General features: G+C 47.3%; 1 protein-coding gene across 1 annotated transcript; it reads right to left on the bottom strand.

Annotated features, from left to right (window-relative positions):
* Positions 1-681: 681 nt before the first annotated feature.
* UBE2Z (ubiquitin conjugating enzyme E2 Z) lies at positions 682-14924 on the bottom strand. Its single transcript, XM_036836010.1, has 7 exons — positions 14506-14924; positions 12436-12508; positions 10319-10506; positions 7870-7981; positions 5585-5697; positions 4707-4797; positions 682-2735 (listed from the first exon to the last, which is right to left on the bottom strand). The coding sequence occupies exons 1-7, from the start codon at positions 14817-14819 to the stop codon at positions 2565-2567; spliced, it is 1062 nt and encodes a 353-aa protein (XP_036691905.1). The 5' UTR covers positions 14820-14924; the 3' UTR covers positions 682-2564.
* Positions 14925-15794: the final 870 nt, after the last annotated feature.

Below are 15794 nucleotides of genomic sequence, written 5' to 3' on the forward strand. Positions count from 1 at the left end.
ACTTTGGCAGGTGAGGAATCTAATTGACCAGAGGCCACCACCTTAAGCAGAGCCAAAGCTAGAGCCTAGGCCCACTACCCCCCGGGCCCACGCTTTCCTGTACGCAGCTTTGCGTGGCACAGGTTGGCAGGACATTTTGTGTATAATTTCTTCTTACACACATGGTCAGCCAAGATGAAAAGCCTCTGTACCAGAAAGCAAGAGCCTTCTATAGCAAGTAGAGAAGGTGGTGATGAGCTGGGAGGCCAGCATTAAGCCCTGTCTTCATGGTCTGAATTCTGAATTCCTAAGAAGGGGTAGTTTGGTATCAGAAAACTGAAAACCCAATGGTTTGGACTATCCATCCTAAGACACCTTTCCCTTAGCAAGGGGATATATATAGTCTGAGCCCATCTCTACCTCTGCCTGTCCTTGAGGACAAGCTCACTTCCTGAACAGGTATTTATCTCGAAGCAGCCGAGGCTAAGATGGCATTCCTCTCCTTGACTCAAAAAAAGGACCCTATTTCTTTTGCCACCAGTAGTCCTGCTTCCACCCACACCACGTAACCCAAGTTTTTGGCTTCCACTGAGCACTGTCTTTATCCCTGACAGTTTCAGGCCTAGCTGAGAGGTGTGGCTGTCAAAACGATCCCGTTCTTCCTTTTACACAAACCCTCCCACACCCATAGGCGCTTCCTCCTTCTGCCAAAACAAACTTTATTGCACCAAAAAGAAAAAAAAAAAAAAAATATGTACAGTCAGATATAAAGACATCTCTTTGACTCCTGTGCATATATTTCCTCAACTCAAGATTAGGACGTAAAAGTCAGGCTAGTACGCCAGACATGCTCTGCCCATGGCAGGACCAAGGAGAGGATTGTCACTTGAAAGTGGGAACACTTAAATGTATGACAGGTTAACACTGGACCAACAGACCAAGGGCATTCTTCCAAGCCCTGTACTAGCTCTGGGAATGGAAGAGGGAAATTGGAAGCAGGGCCCCTTCTTGAGTCTCCTTGTGAAGAGACCCAGCCTTCAGGTATCAAAGCTAAACTTCTGTCCCCCAAGCCCACTTCCTGTCCAGTTCCTTTGCTTCCTGCCCTCCCAAGTAGGACATTCTCCTTTGTGCCCAACCCCCTTCCCAACTTCCCCAGGAAGTCCCATGACCCACAAGGCAGAGGCCTCTCTAGCAGCGGGCAGAGCAGGTACAAGTTACCCTCTCCCTTACACGTGGCTGGATACTGACTGAGGCCCTGTGTCATGTGGATCACCAATACCCCACTGGGAGACCTATCAGTAAGAATCTGGAAAGTACAGGAGAACACATCAAAAAGGGGAAGGATGGGTCCCCTTGATGCCCAGTGTCACAGGGCACCTAAAGCACATTTTTCTGAGCCAACCAGCTAAAGGATCACTGCAGCTAAATAGATAGAGAAGCGACACAGCCAGGCAAACACCCATCAGTCAGTGACAAAGAGCAGTTGGGGGGTGGGGGGGCGGAGAGAAGGGGAGGAGTCTTCAGAGTCCCAGCCCCAATCCCCTCTGCCATTGGCTACCCTTGCTCCCCACAACTCCCTGGGCTTTGAAGTGAGATGGGGGGCTACAGGCTGAGGTGAAAACACACGAGGACAGCCAAACAAAACACAATAGGACTAGCATCAGCCTCCCCCCTGTACCCCACCCCCAGGAGTAATACCCTCATTGTGACTAGTATTTACGAAAAATCTGTAAGAGACTGTTCTATGTAGTGGCTCTAATCCCATACACACAACAGCTGTCTGCGCTGGGAACTTTTCAAATCGGTGATTGCGGGAACAAAAGGCATTTTCAGCTTCTTACGGTGCCTGTGCAGGCTTTACCAAGACCTTGGTTCAGGCCCAGTCACATTTACCTTCTGTCTTAAATCTAGAATGAGTGAGGGAATGAGGGGCAGAGGAGAAAGGTGCTCAGGTGCTAGGTAAAGCTTACTCATCAGCAGCCTAGACTCCACCACTGTTCCTTCTCTTTGGTCTGTCTAGAACAGTGACTATAAATTAGGAAAAACAAAATTATGCTGGCCTGTGGGAAATAATGGGGGTAAAGAGGCAGGGAGGAAAAGGGCATCAGGAAGCCCTGCTTCAAAACTGACGACAGACAGACAGACAACCACCCAGACTGCTTAAGTGTCACAGACAGCCCCCCACCCCAAGCTCCCTTCCAGATATCCCCATAAATCATTTGGGCACACTCCCTCTAGGAATTGCAATTTCTGTCTCCACCTGTCCCTAAGGAGCTGGCCCTGTGGAGAGGTGTGTTGGTTGTTTTGTTTTTGCCAGAGGCCCTCGCCCTAGGTGCTCCTGCATAGGTACCTTGGCCCCTGATATGGGATGAACACAGCCCCAGATGCTCGAGAGCCAAGGAGGTCAGGTCGGGAACAGCCTCCCCACTTCCACACCCTGGGATCCAAGCTTGCTTGGTTCTTGCCATCTTGCGGGATGATGTCACATTTGGAGGGAGATACACAAGTGCCTCTCCATCCCTGGGGTGGGGGGAAGGGACTTTGCTGGGACTCTCGAGTGGGGGGAGGGGAGAGGGGAGCAGGGTCTAAACCCTCAGGCTCCCGTGCAGGTCTGTCTCTGTCCCAGACGAGCTGCTATCAGAGTCCATTTCGGCGTTCTCATTATGGAGCCTCTCCAGCACTTTCTGACGAATCAGTCCCAGGCGCATCAAGAGGGACTGGTAGTCAAAGTGGCCCCGCTTCTCTCCAAAAGGGTCCTGTGGGGGAAAGGAGACAAGCGGGAAGGAAGATTCAAGTCTGGGTGGCTCACCCTAGACAGAGCAGCTTTAGGCCCACGTGAAACACACACTCAACTTCTGAGCATGGGGACAGAAGGGGGCATAGCACAGAGTTCCCAACAGCAGACAACAGCATCTTTGTTTAGGAATATTGTGGCACGTTCACCACCCCAGATAGGTCTGGCTTGGGCCAACATTAAAATGTGTTTGCATTCCCCCAAAGCAAGCCACTGTGCAGAAGGGGGACACAGTAACGGCGAGATAGATGGGGAAGAGAAATTCAAGACCAGGACTGTAATCATTAAGCGTGCTGGTGTTTTCAATTAACCTCATACAAACCATATAAGGGGAAAATTATCCTTCATTCCCTATACTCAAAAAGGGTAATTTGCTTTTCTAAGATCACAGGCAGGTCTAGAATGAAGGAGTTCTGACTTCGGATAAGCACCTGCCCTCCTCCCCACGGACCAGTCATCACATTCCTGTCCAGGTTTCTGGGCATCACTCCAGTCCTTGTCACTCGAGATCAAAGATAACCAAACATTACGTGGAAAGGGGTTAACTGTCCTTAAAGTCTCAAAAATAACTATGGGTGGGGTGGAGGGTATAAAGAAAGAAATTTAAAATGCTAAATAAGGATTATGGCAGCAAAGTAGCTTGCCCAGGGTTCAAACAAGTGGAGACCTCTTTCCTTGGCAGTTACCAAAAAGTCCACGGTTTTCGCTCTCACATAATGTCTGCTTCTCCCACCTAAACTCCTTCCACACTTCTGCCCACACATTACCCTCATGTTCAAGGGCCAGTGGATGTAAGTCAGTCTCTTGTGACTACAGCCCATACTTTTCACATTTGAGGGTTATGTTCCCCCAAAACTGAACTCCACACTTACTCTGGAGCTGTCAATTTCCCAGATCTTCCTCCTTTCATCACTGGCTCCATTTCTACCCATTCTCTTCCTCCCCAGATGCTGCTCCTCCCTGCCCTTCCCTCGTCATGAGTTGTTTTTCCTTCACAGACTGAATATTAGAAATGCTGCTAGATACCAGCAATGATAATTCCTGATGGGGAACAAGCTATAGCATGCATCATCCTCGATACATTCTCAGAAAAGGTTCAGGAAACAAGTCAGCCTTGAGCTGGCCCTGCCCTATGAGTTTAAATGCGGCACATAGGCGGGAAGTCCTTGAAGGGAGGGTAGGGAAGCTACCATCTCTGAGCAGCACCTGAGGAAACAGAACAGTTACTCCCACGGCTGGTGGTGCTGGGTCGGTGGGAACATAGACCAAAAAGACCTGGAAAGAACCTGAAGAGGCCTTAGCCACTTATCCAAGTCACCACTTTTCTAAGCAAGTAAATGATCCAAGAGACACAGGACTGGCCCTTCAGGACAGGAAGATTCTCAACCAGTCGCTTATATTTGATCCTACTTACAATTCGGTTTAATAAGAACCTCTTCTTTTAAGCAAGCCTAAATTCTGCATTCTTATTGGAAGCAGAAGCACATTTCCCCAGTTGAGGCAGAGAATGAACAACTGGTTACCATCCTTGTATTAGATTCTTTCAACAATAATTGCACACCCAATGTTTCCCTAAGCATTCCTTCTCTTAGCACCCCCCTGACCTAGGGATGGAATTCCAACAGATGACTCTCATAATCCCTAAGTTCTGAGAGGGCTGAATGTTCTTGGTTTGAAAAGACTACTGACCAAGAAGGGAAGGAGTTCCAGGCTAGAAAGCAGGATGATTCAGATTCTACTCGAGTACCTACTTTATGCCAGGAACCTAGAACCAACTCCATATGACTTCAGTGCCTCTCTGGGCCTCAGCTACTCAATGCACCAGGTTCCTTTTGGCTCTGAACTCTATGAGAGATGCGGATGTCACCCTTGTGAGGGGGGTTTACATGGTCTGTTGTAAGGCCTCTGGAGTCAGCAGCAGGGGTGCTTTTACCTGCATAGTCTGGCCTTGAAGGTGCAGACGATCTTTGCAGGCCACCTCATAGAAGTCATAATACTCCAGGAAGGACTTCTCCATCACCCCTCTGGAAAACAAGCAGAGAAGCTTCACTTAGGAACAAGAGGGGAAGGCACCACCCCTTCACCATCTAACCTTAATGGCAAATTCAGCAGCTAGAGTTCCCAAGACCAGATTTGGTTTCCTACAAAGATCTTTCATTGGAAAATGGAAAAAGAAACAGCTGACTGCCCATGGTTGATTTCCCTTATACCCTAAGGATTATAAAATGAGAGCGACTGTTAATACTGATCATTTGAACTCCAACTTCAACTCATGACTTGCTCAATCTCATTCGTTTTCCATAGGCCATCCCTAATCCCAAACCTTACTCAAAATTCTCCTAGATACACCTGAAACATTGTAATCAACTATATGTCAATTAAAAAAAAAAGAAAAAAAAACCGTTGCCCCCCCCCCAGAAAAGTTTGTTTCATTAACTCTTTGCTCATCTAGTTTTTAACACCTAGAAATAAACTTGAACCCTAAGAAAGGGGTTTATTATGAAGTACTCTACACCTCATTTGGCTATATAACAGTTAAGTGTCTTTAGTCAAACAGGGGCTCCCTGAAGGCATGGACTATGTCTTTCCCATCAGGCTTGGCACTCTCCAAGAACCAAAAAGCTCTCTGAACTTCCTTTTGGGTAACCCCTCGGTCACTTGCTCTTTAAAAGCATGAACCACATCTTTCCTTTTTCTCTATCCTTCTCTGATGCCCAACACTGGACTTTGCCCCAAAGGTTCTCAAATGTATGAACAAGCTAAATATCCAAAAGGAATACCAAGTACCAAGTGGGCTCTCTTTACACATACCGTAGGGGTTCAGGGCAGGGACACTTTCCTTCCATCATGTCACAGACCGCCACTCTGATGGTCTCATGCCGAATACATTCGTTGTAATTTTTGCTGTCTCCTGGATGTCTCTCCTATAATGGGACAGACACCACAGTATCCAAGTACAAAATTTAGGTAAAAAGAAAAGCCAATGGGAAGAGATTTTAGGATTAGTATGGGGTACGTGACCCAAGCAAATGAACTAAGAGGATACCTTTCCCACTATATGGCAGATCCATGAAGAGCAACTAAGTCCTTGAGACCACTCACCCCGCCCACCCCCCCGCCACACATACCAGTACCCATCCTCTGTTATGGGTCATTTGACCTATAAGCAGCAAACCACATCCATCAGATTTCCCTAAGCCTGAAATGAAAGGCCTTGCAGGAAGGATTAAGTGGGAAATAACCATGTATGAGAATAATGGTGGGACAAAAAGGTATAAATGATGCTAGGAGTCTTAGCCTGAAAAACCTATAGATACCGGGATGCTTCCTGGTTAACTCCTTTACACATCTGTGGATTCCACCATCATTGAATTCAACTATTGTCTATCAGAAGTAGAACCTGAAGTTTTCAAAAGAAAAAACTCCGAACCTGGTCTGGAGAGCTGATAGGAACATGTGGGCGTGAACAGACGGGAGCATGGCGTTCCACCCTTTAACTCTTCCCTTGTTCCCCCCTCCCACCACCAACTCTAGTCAATCAGAGCCTTGGCTCTGATCAAAACATGTAATGAACAGGAAATACACACATGCCTTCAGCCTACCACCACGGTTCCCAATGTGCACCACAGCGAAATCACAAGGGCACTGCGGGATACTGTAAACTTTTTGAGGAAAACCACAGTATTCAACACCTGTGAAACTCCATGCAAACTACTACCTTGAGATAGGTAGTTCAGTTTTAATGCTGAACTGTATTACATTCCTTTTGATGACATTGTTTTCACGAAGCTGGATTTTCAGTCACTACTTTAATAAATAGCAAGTAGCATATGAAAACAGGAGGGAACAGAAATGAGGGTGGTGGCTCTGATCTGATTCCAAGATTTTAAAAGTTGCGTGGCACTGAACAGGTGTACACATCCTATTATTAAAGTCAGTGTAGCCATCTGAGAAGGAAGTAAGTTGTTTGGACCTAACTACTTAACAAATGGAACAGTGTGGCATTTCTTTCTGCCTGGGGAACTGTGAAAAAAACTACCAAGACAAGGGGGTTCTGTGAACCAAGAATGTTTGGTAGTTTTAAGAATAAAAGTCCCATCTCTTGAATTTCCAAACAAGAAGTAAAAATCAGCTCCTTGGTTAGCCAATGAGGTCCGTTTCCATTTCCACCTACTCCTGAAATCACGTTCACTATTTGTTTGAAAGGATGGCTTAGGGAATAATTTTTGTTCATTCTTAAAGGGTATTTCCCTTTGTTTAAGACTACAGAAGAATCACCAATGTTAGTGTTATCTCAAATAGTTTCGAAATGAATTAAGCCGTTTTAATCATTTAAACTGAATTATTATATCTTTTGATAATATCACTGGAACTCTTTTCCTGTGCTCATGAGTAATCTGAAAGGGGCTTTGAAACAATGGAAGACTTTGGGCTCCTGGGACTACATCCTGATCTGTGCGTCCTTGTGAAAGTTAACTAACCTCTCCGAGTCACCATTACCTCAGCTGAAAATGGGGATAACATTTATCTTGCAGAGTTAGTGTGAGGATTAAATGAGAAGTTACATATAAAAGCTTGGCAGTGGCTGGCATATAGTACACCCTTGGAAAATATGAGTTTTCTCCACCTTCTATTTGGCAGCACTGACTAAAATATTCTTGCCCTAGCCAATGACTGTTCCTGTGGCTCTGCAGGTAACAGTACTTCATAACTCCAGAAGAAACTCTGGCTCAGCAGCAGTCACTAGGGAGCACTTTAAAGGGATACTAGGGAATGGAGGCATACAGAAGAACACACTGGCTCCAAGAGCCCCCAAAACAGACGCAGAATCAATTTCCAAATGACTCCACTGACTTCCACATGGTAGATTAATCCAAGTCAAATGGAAATAACTTGACAATGTTATTGTAATTTAATAAGGAAAAAAATTCATTATTAAGGCACACACATGCCAGCTCCTTTTTTCTCCCACAGTGACGAGTTTAATACACGGGGCTGAGCCAGGTCAAAAACAAAACAAAAACCCTCAAGCAGATCTTTCAGATCTCTTAAAACCCAATATTCTACACCCCAAAGCTGGGCCCACCTGGCCTTACCTGCTCAAAGCCAGGTTCATTGTGATAGGGGTTCTCAGTCATCAGGGACTGGATGGAGATGAGCACGGAAGAGATGCTCTGGGCTGGGCTCCAGGCAGGGCCAGTCCACGTACTGCAAAACACAGCAGAGGGAAGGGAAGAGGGTGAGGCAGAGAGAGACGGGAAAGGCCATACAGAAAGACCAGTGTACGAGTACCCCGGGGCCTGGCAGCACCATGATAAGTGACTCACTTTCTCTTTCACTATTAATACTCTGGAATTTCCCAGCCTCCATCTCACCCTCATTCACCAGAAATCACTCAACTGCCTAATCCTCTTATCAAGTGTCACAAAAGAGGGCAAAGCAAGCAAAGTAACTTTGAAGGGATTTTCTTTGGGCTAGGAGAGAAACAGTAGCCAGGGAAGTTTCCCTTCATCAAAATGAAAGAAATAAGGTAAGAAAACAGCTCCAAAGGCAGTCTAAACGTTAACCTCTACGGATCTTAAAGACCTTATTTATTTATGGGTGGTGATGGAGTCAGAGAGGAGAGAGAAGTTGAGCACAGAGGCAGAGAAGGGACTGAAGCTCCCTGGTTAGAGGCCATGTGGTGGGGTTGATGATCGGGGATCCAGCTCTCTATCAAACCCCCAAAGAGTGTCAAATGCGCTGAAAACTACAGAACTCTGCCAAAGGACAGCAAGGGAATAAGGGGCACTTCTAGAGTGTGGAGGGTTTGAAATAATACATGAACAACATCTTCAACAACAGAGAAACACCAAAGTTGCTCCTCTCTCTCATATGCCTGATGGAATTTTGGGAAAAGGAGGGAAGCTTGGACATTAAGGACATTTATTTTTAACTCAATTAATTGAAGAGATGGCACCTGAGCTGGAAGCTGAACACAACGTGAACCAGGACTGGCTTGTTCAAGTTAATTCGCCACTTCCCTTTCCCTGCTGGCCTTGAGGGAAGGGCAGAGTAAGTGATGGGGAACAGTAACCTCCTCAGAGCTCGCCCTTCAGTGCCTCTCAACCTCTCCTCTCAGCTTCGGTCCCCCAGGAACCCTAGACCTTGTGCTCTCCCAAGCGTCTAGTATTCGGGGATTGAAGTCAACAGGGTAAACTCATTCAATTTCTTTTGTAAGTCAGCCCAATATTTTTTTCTAGGTAGGGAGGAAAGGAATGCAGCTGTTAAGGTGAATAGTCAACTAAGTACGCATGGGAATTTTCTACTCTGATTCTTGACGGCAAATTTTCAAATTCAGAGTAGCTTCTCCTTTTCCACCCAATACTTCTGCCACTTTTACCCCACCATCCTACTTCCCCTGTTTCTACCGTGAGCTGATGTTTGCTCAAAATAGTTTTATATTGGCCTAATGAAGGAAAACCTAATACAAAAACACTTTCAAGAACAACTTTCATACAGAAACAACAACTAAGTTTCCTAACCACTGTGGTTTATATATACCACTATCCTTCTAGCACAGACAATCCTATACCCTAACGAGATAAAGGACTTCTTTAAGGACAACCTCCTTCAAAGGACTTTCTCCCTGCCGCAATCACAGAACATGTTCTTGGATCCGAGAGAACTGGGCAGAGGGAGAAGTTTGTTTCAGCTGCCTTTTCCCTACACAAACCTAAAAATGTATTGGATTGGACAGGAAGAAAGAAAACAGTATCACCAGTCTGGGCAACTTTCTTAACTTCAACTTTTACTTGTTCTCTGCCCCAGGGAAATTCAGACCACACTAAAAAGACCAATCCAGAATATGCTAGAAGGTATTTCCATTCTGAATTTTTAACCCCCGAAGGAGATTAAAAGGGAATGGATGAGAACTACATGAAGCAAAATCTTGGTAGCACCCAGAAACAAAAATGTACTTGAAACATCTGTGTTTCATATCTGATGTGACTTCCAACCTCAGACATTTTTCATCCAGTTGCTAAAATATAATCATCATCATCACCACCACTGCCTCCAAAGCCACTTCCGAGAGACTCAGAAATAAGACATTCACAGCCTTGAATGGCACAGGGTCTGCAGCCTTTCTCAACCTGCTCAGGAGAGAATTAAGCCCTGATGCCCTAAGGGAGTGGTTCTCCAACAGTTTGCACCAGAATCACCTGGAGAGCCTGTGAGACACAGACTGCTGGCCCTACCCCCAGAGTTCTTGATATAGTAAGTCTAGGGTGGGGGCCCAGACTCTACATGGCTCTAAATTCCCAGATGCTACTGCTGCTTGTGGTGAACCACTTCACTAAGGCATCCATTGTACGTCATGAATTAACTTCTTTTTCTGCATCTAGAATGACAGTAATCAAGTACCATCCGGGGGAGAATTGAGGAAACAGTCACTCCAATCATTTTCTGTGTCCTGTGATTCAGATGAGAAACCTGGTTGATGAAGGCTGGCCTACAGTAATATTTGCTAACAACCAACTTGGCCACTTAGAAGTCTCCTCTTACCCTAGAATACTCAAGCAGACTTTCCCATTGCGGTAGAAGTTGGGGTTAAACCTCACTGTGTTATTGCCCGTTGTCATCAGTTTGACCCGAGGTGGGTGGATGGGATAGTCGGGCGGACACCGAAACACGAACAGGAAGAAACCCCCTTCATAAGGAGTGTCAAATGGGCCTGTGATCAATGCATGAATCTGCAAAATAAAACCCCATCTCAAAATTGTGAGGTGACGTCCCATCCCAAACCCTCCTGACTTCCGCTTGCTACCCACGCCAAAAGCAGGACCTTCATCTGAATCGATATTCCATATCCTCACCATGAAAAATGAATAGCCTGTGCTCACTCACACTAATAAATATTTTTGGAATTTTAAGAAACCCCATTACAGTGTAGTGGCATCTTACTCAGGGGTTACATTCTAAAGTTAGAGCCCAAGGTGAAAATTGAGTCTAGCCAAAATCACCCTTGAGTGTCCCTTAAAACTCCCTTAAAGCATGTTTTTTGTTCGGACTTCCCTGATCAGTATTTTATATAACAAATGGATAGAACACCAACGTGCAAAACATAATATACATCTGTAAAATATTGTCCTAACATGTTTAATTTTAAGAAATCAATACATATTTTTACTGAGTACGTATGTTTGGATTTGCCTAGGTTAAACATGCGTACGATGCAACTCCACCCTCCATTTACGTGGCACAAAGGGGAGGAGATGAATGGAAAAGAAGAAAGGGATTGGAGGCCACAGCACCAGTGCCAATCCCAGGGCAGAGCTGAGGGTTGTGATGGAGGCCTACGGTGTCTGTCTCCTCCGCAGAGGATCAAACCTACTGTGGAGGATGTGGCTCAGGCAGCATCCAGCTGTGTGAAAGATACAAAGAAAAATGGGGAAACTCAGGGTCCGCTCGGAGCCATAGACTATCCCCAGAACTTTCCCCAACACTGTAGGTTAATAATAATATAAAAATATCAGCAGCACTTGAAACAAAACGCTAAATTCTCTTTCTCCAGCTGTGATTTATTGAACAAGATTTCCCTTCTTGAAGGGAAGAAAACCTAACTGACTCAGTTATATTTCTTCATCTACAAAGGCTCCTAGGCACTTAAGTCTGCTCAGAATTTAAACAGCAAGAGGAAAAAGGACCTGCAATCCAATGTCTCTGTCTACAGTCCCCACCTTGCCCTGGTAGCATCCTATGTTATCTTTTAGCCTTCAGTCATTTGGAATAGCAAGCTCAAATGGTATCAACATGACATCAATTCTGGGACCCCAGGGACTAGCATATTAACACTAATACTTGACTAAGAACAAGATGTCCCAGGAAAAACATTTCCAACCACATAAAAAGAAAAAAAATCAATTTAAAGGGAAACCTATTCAAAACAAAACAGACACACAAATAATACCAAATCTGAATTTTTACTCTAAGAAATTTGACACTACAAGGAGTTTTCATTTAAACAACACTAGATTTAGGTAATCTGATTTCTTCCCGATATCAGTTGAAGTAAAAATTCACTTCTCAGGGTAGAGCAATCAGTGACAGAGAAGTCTAGGTATCTATGCTAGAGGAATTTAAGCTTTCTCTGTGTCTGTGTGTGGACAAGAGAGGAACGGTCTTTGGGGCGGAAAGGATATTCAAAAGCAATCAGTAAGGACAGGAGCCTAAACAAGGCCCTGTAACTACAAACACTGTTCACTCAAGCTTGTCCCATCCCCAACCTTCTTGGCATCTGACTTACAGCACCACACTTAAAGGTCAAGAGTGGCAGGATGGGGGAAGAGTTGGCTAGTACAATAGGGTGACCATATAATTTATCATCCAAACTGGAGCATTTCTGAGAGGTAAAGAGTGCTCTATTAATAATTAAGCTTGGACAACAGGCATAAACTGGGATTTTCCAAGCCAACCAGGACCTTTTGGCACCCCAAAACAGATACCTGTTCAAGGCTCCGCTCCACCTCACTGTGTGACCTTGGGCAAGCCACTTACTCTCTTGGGGTTTTGATTTATTCATCTATGTAATCAGAGATGTGAGCTGGATAATCTCTTTTAGGATCTTTCAACTTTATGGGCCCAATTTCCCAATAACCCCCAAACCCCACCAAGGTACATACCTTAGTCATGTCAACAGTATCAGGTACAACGAACATTCCTGGAGGAGGCTCCTTATAAATGGACATGATATCCCTGTATAACACCAAGAGGAAGTGGGGGAGGGAGTGAGGGAGAGGAGAAAAAAGGGGAATCCCTTGAGCAGGACAGTTGTTATCACCTCAGTGAGGCCAGGGTTCGAGAAAGTGGTGCTTGGTACCACAAATGTTTGCACCGTCTTGTTGGCTGAGAAATCTCAGCTGAGTATTTGTCAGGCAAGCAGAGAGCAAATTATTATCAAAGGGGCATTGTTTCCTCAGGGGGAGGGAAGGGAGAGGGGGAAAAAAAAATATCAGAGATCCCAATGGTATCCGATGTCACCCTGGAAAAGCCACATCCCATTTACTCTCACTTCCTCCCACATGGCACTTCATTCACTCCCCACCTCCGAGATTCCCAGGTACTACGGCTGAATGTTAAATGAAGATTTCTCGGTAACTGGGAAGGCATAATCAACTCCACTAAAACATTAATTCCATAAACCAAACAGTGGACCGTTGTTAGCATGGGGATTATATGAAGCAAGTGAGCTAGCAGGGAGCAATAATGGCCTTCTTGCCCAGGAGGCTAATAGTGTACGGACCTCTTCAGGTTGGGATGGGGGACCCTCTGAAATTGCTGAGAATCTCACAGGTGGAGGACGACATGAAGTCATTACTACAGAAGATGAGACGACTTCTAGGTCACAGCTCATAAACTAGAATGGATCAGTTGTGAGCAAGGGCCTATAGGTGGGAAATCTAGGGACTTGCTATGGTAGAGGGACATAAAAAAGTGCAAACAAGCGACAGAGTGGAGGAAAAGAAGTATTGGCAGAACTCAGAGGTATATTAGGATTGGAAGACTGAAATGGCTGAAGGAGTGCAAGAGTTGAGGAGTGCTGAGTTTCTTAAGTTAAAGGTGGCAACCTTGATGGAGTTGGCAAACTGTGTCAGGCACTGGGCCAGGTACTTTACACACAGTATGCTGTTTAATTTTTAGTACAACCTTGAAAGTAGGTAGAAACATCTGAAAGAACTTGGAATGTGGGGAATGTGATTACCTAGATGAGGATGACTGTGATGGGGGCATGGGGAGAGAGAGTCTGGCTATCAGCAAACAGGTTTCAGGATTAACAGCAGCTAAAAAGCATTCCCTTTTCCTATGTGATAGGTACTATGCTAAGCAATTTCACAAAAACATTATCTACTAAATGATATGATCTGAGATCAGTCACCCAAGAAATAAGCACAGAAGGGACTTGGGCCTTTGTTCCTATATTTCAATTGGGTACACTTGCTTCAGAAAGTAAATCACATGATTCAGAGAAAAGAATACAGAAAAGAAAGTCTTGAGTGGGATATTACAAGCCAATGTGAGACTGGGTGGGGGGGGGGGGGGGGGGGGGATGGAAGCTTGAGTTCCTGGAACAGGTGTGAGAGTAGAGAGCTTTGGGGTTCTGGAAAAGTGGTTCAAGAGAAGGCTGCGGGCATGCGGGGGAAGCGACCTAGACTTGGGGAGGGGACTCTGTGGAGGGGGTTGAGGAGGCCGGGAATAAAGCCAGGATGGCCTGAGGTCTCAGGCCGGGCAAAGCAAGCTGTGTGTGTGTCTTACAAACGGGGCTCGGGAGGAGACGACGCAGGGGACCGCTGAGGGTGGGGCCTTCGGGCTGCATCTAACAAGGCTGGGGGGGAGAAGGGGGGAGAGGGGCGGTGCGGAGGGCGGGAGGGGGTGTTACTGAAGCGCCGAAGGGTCGGGTTTCGGGCGGGAGGTCGGGAGGTGTGGGGGAGGGTGTCCGGACTGGAGACCGAGGGCTCAAGGGAGGTTACCGAGGGGCGGGGTCGGACCTGGATACGCGAGGAGGGGCTTGGTGCATGTGGGGCTGGGGGCGGGGGGAAAGGGGACTTGGATCCCGACGCTCCGGGCTGGCAAGACGTGGGCTTTGGAGCTGGGCCGCCGCGAGGGCAGCGGGGGTGGTAGTGGGACAGGGTGGGGGCGGCGGGGAAGGTCGAGCCCCGGAGCTCGGGGCTGGGGGAGGAAAAACCCCGGCTCACCGCTTGATCCGGAGTAGACACTGCGGCGCGGTTCGCTCGCCGTCCCAGTCGGAGCTGAGTGTGGGGTCCCAGTGGCTAAGCAGCGCGGCCCCGTGGGCAGCGGCCGAGGGCGGGAGCCCGGGCAGCGGAGCCAGGCCGCTCCCTGGCCCCCCGGCCCCGCCCGCTGCCGCCGCCGCCGCCCACACATCCGGCAGGAAAGGCGGCCCGAACCCGCCGCCGCCGCTAACGCCAACAACACCGGCGACGCCGCTCGCCCCGGGGCCCGCCGCCCCGGCGCCTGCCGTCGCCGCCTCCTCCGTCGGACTCTCCGCCATCGCTCCTTCGCTTCCGGGACTGCTCGGCAGCACGTCCGCCGACCAGAGCGGCCGCTGCTCCCTCCCGCTCCCCGCACCACCGAGAGCCGGGCCAGAGTGTCCCCACCCTCCGCTTCCCCGGCCTGGGCGGCGTTGGCTCCGCCCACCCCCGCCCCGACCAGCGAGAGGCGCTCTGCAAGAGCGTCCACCCACAGTCCTCCAGGGCGGGCGGGGGTCGGAACTCGCCGGCCAAGCGAGGGTACTGGGCCTGCGCGGGTCCCGCGCTTTGCGGGAGGAAGTTCTGAGGCGGGTCCGGACTCCTAGGTGCAGTTGAGGACCCAATTCCAAGGAATATTTTAGTTTCAAGCGTTGAAAGGGGAGGAGAGGAGGACCATTGACCACATCTAGGAAAGCGACCCTCAGACGTGCCCAAGGGGTAGGACTGGGGATCCAGCTTCCTTGTGGGGAGGTGCTGAGTAGAGGAGTTGACTCGCTTAGGGCCCTTCCTGTCCGAAAGTCTCTGTGATTTATCCTTCCTGCACCCTCACCCACGGAGGGCAGGCTGCCATTGCCCCCTGCCTGCAACAGGACCAAGAGGAAGGAAGGAAGGAATCAGGAACTACGAGTGAAAAACTACCTCGTTTTAGAGTTTATTCGATATATATTTATGAAGGACCTGCTAAATGCCAGGCACTTTTGCTAGGCGTTGCCATAGGGATAATAAAACAAACCTACAGAAGCTTGGTAAAAAGAAGAAAATCAGGCCTCCTGACTCCAAGCTCAACATTTCTTTCCACAAGTCCTTGAATATTCAGGAATCAAGGGGCTGTGAGTTTAAATCCTGGGAGGATTCCTCAGGACTTTACTGAGATTAAGCTGAAAAAATACAAGCCATCAAAAAAACAAAAACAAGCCATCAAAAAAAAAACCTTTCCCTTTTCTCCCTATCAAGAGTACAGGATCATAATTTAACACTCCCAGCAAGACCTCGGGCAG

This window comes from Balaenoptera musculus, chromosome 20 (genome assembly GCF_009873245.2).
Source record: "Balaenoptera musculus isolate JJ_BM4_2016_0621 chromosome 20, mBalMus1.pri.v3, whole genome shotgun sequence".
Lineage (NCBI taxonomy): Eukaryota > Metazoa > Chordata > Mammalia > Artiodactyla > Balaenopteridae > Balaenoptera > Balaenoptera musculus.

Bases quoted from the DNA above. Each gene is read 5' to 3' on its own strand.
- UBE2Z (XM_036836010.1), bottom strand. From the start codon at position 14,819: ATGGCGGAGAGTCCGACGGAGGAGGCGGCGACGGCAGGCGCCGGGGCG. The intron at 12,509-14,505 runs GTGAGCCGGGGT...GGTGTTATACAG, and splicing joins TGTCTACTCCGGATCAAGCG to GGATATCATGTCCATTTATA. The intron at 4,798-5,584 runs GTATGTGTAAAG...CTTGTTTTCCAG, and splicing joins CCCTGCCCTGAACCCCTACG to AGGGGTGATGGAGAAGTCCT.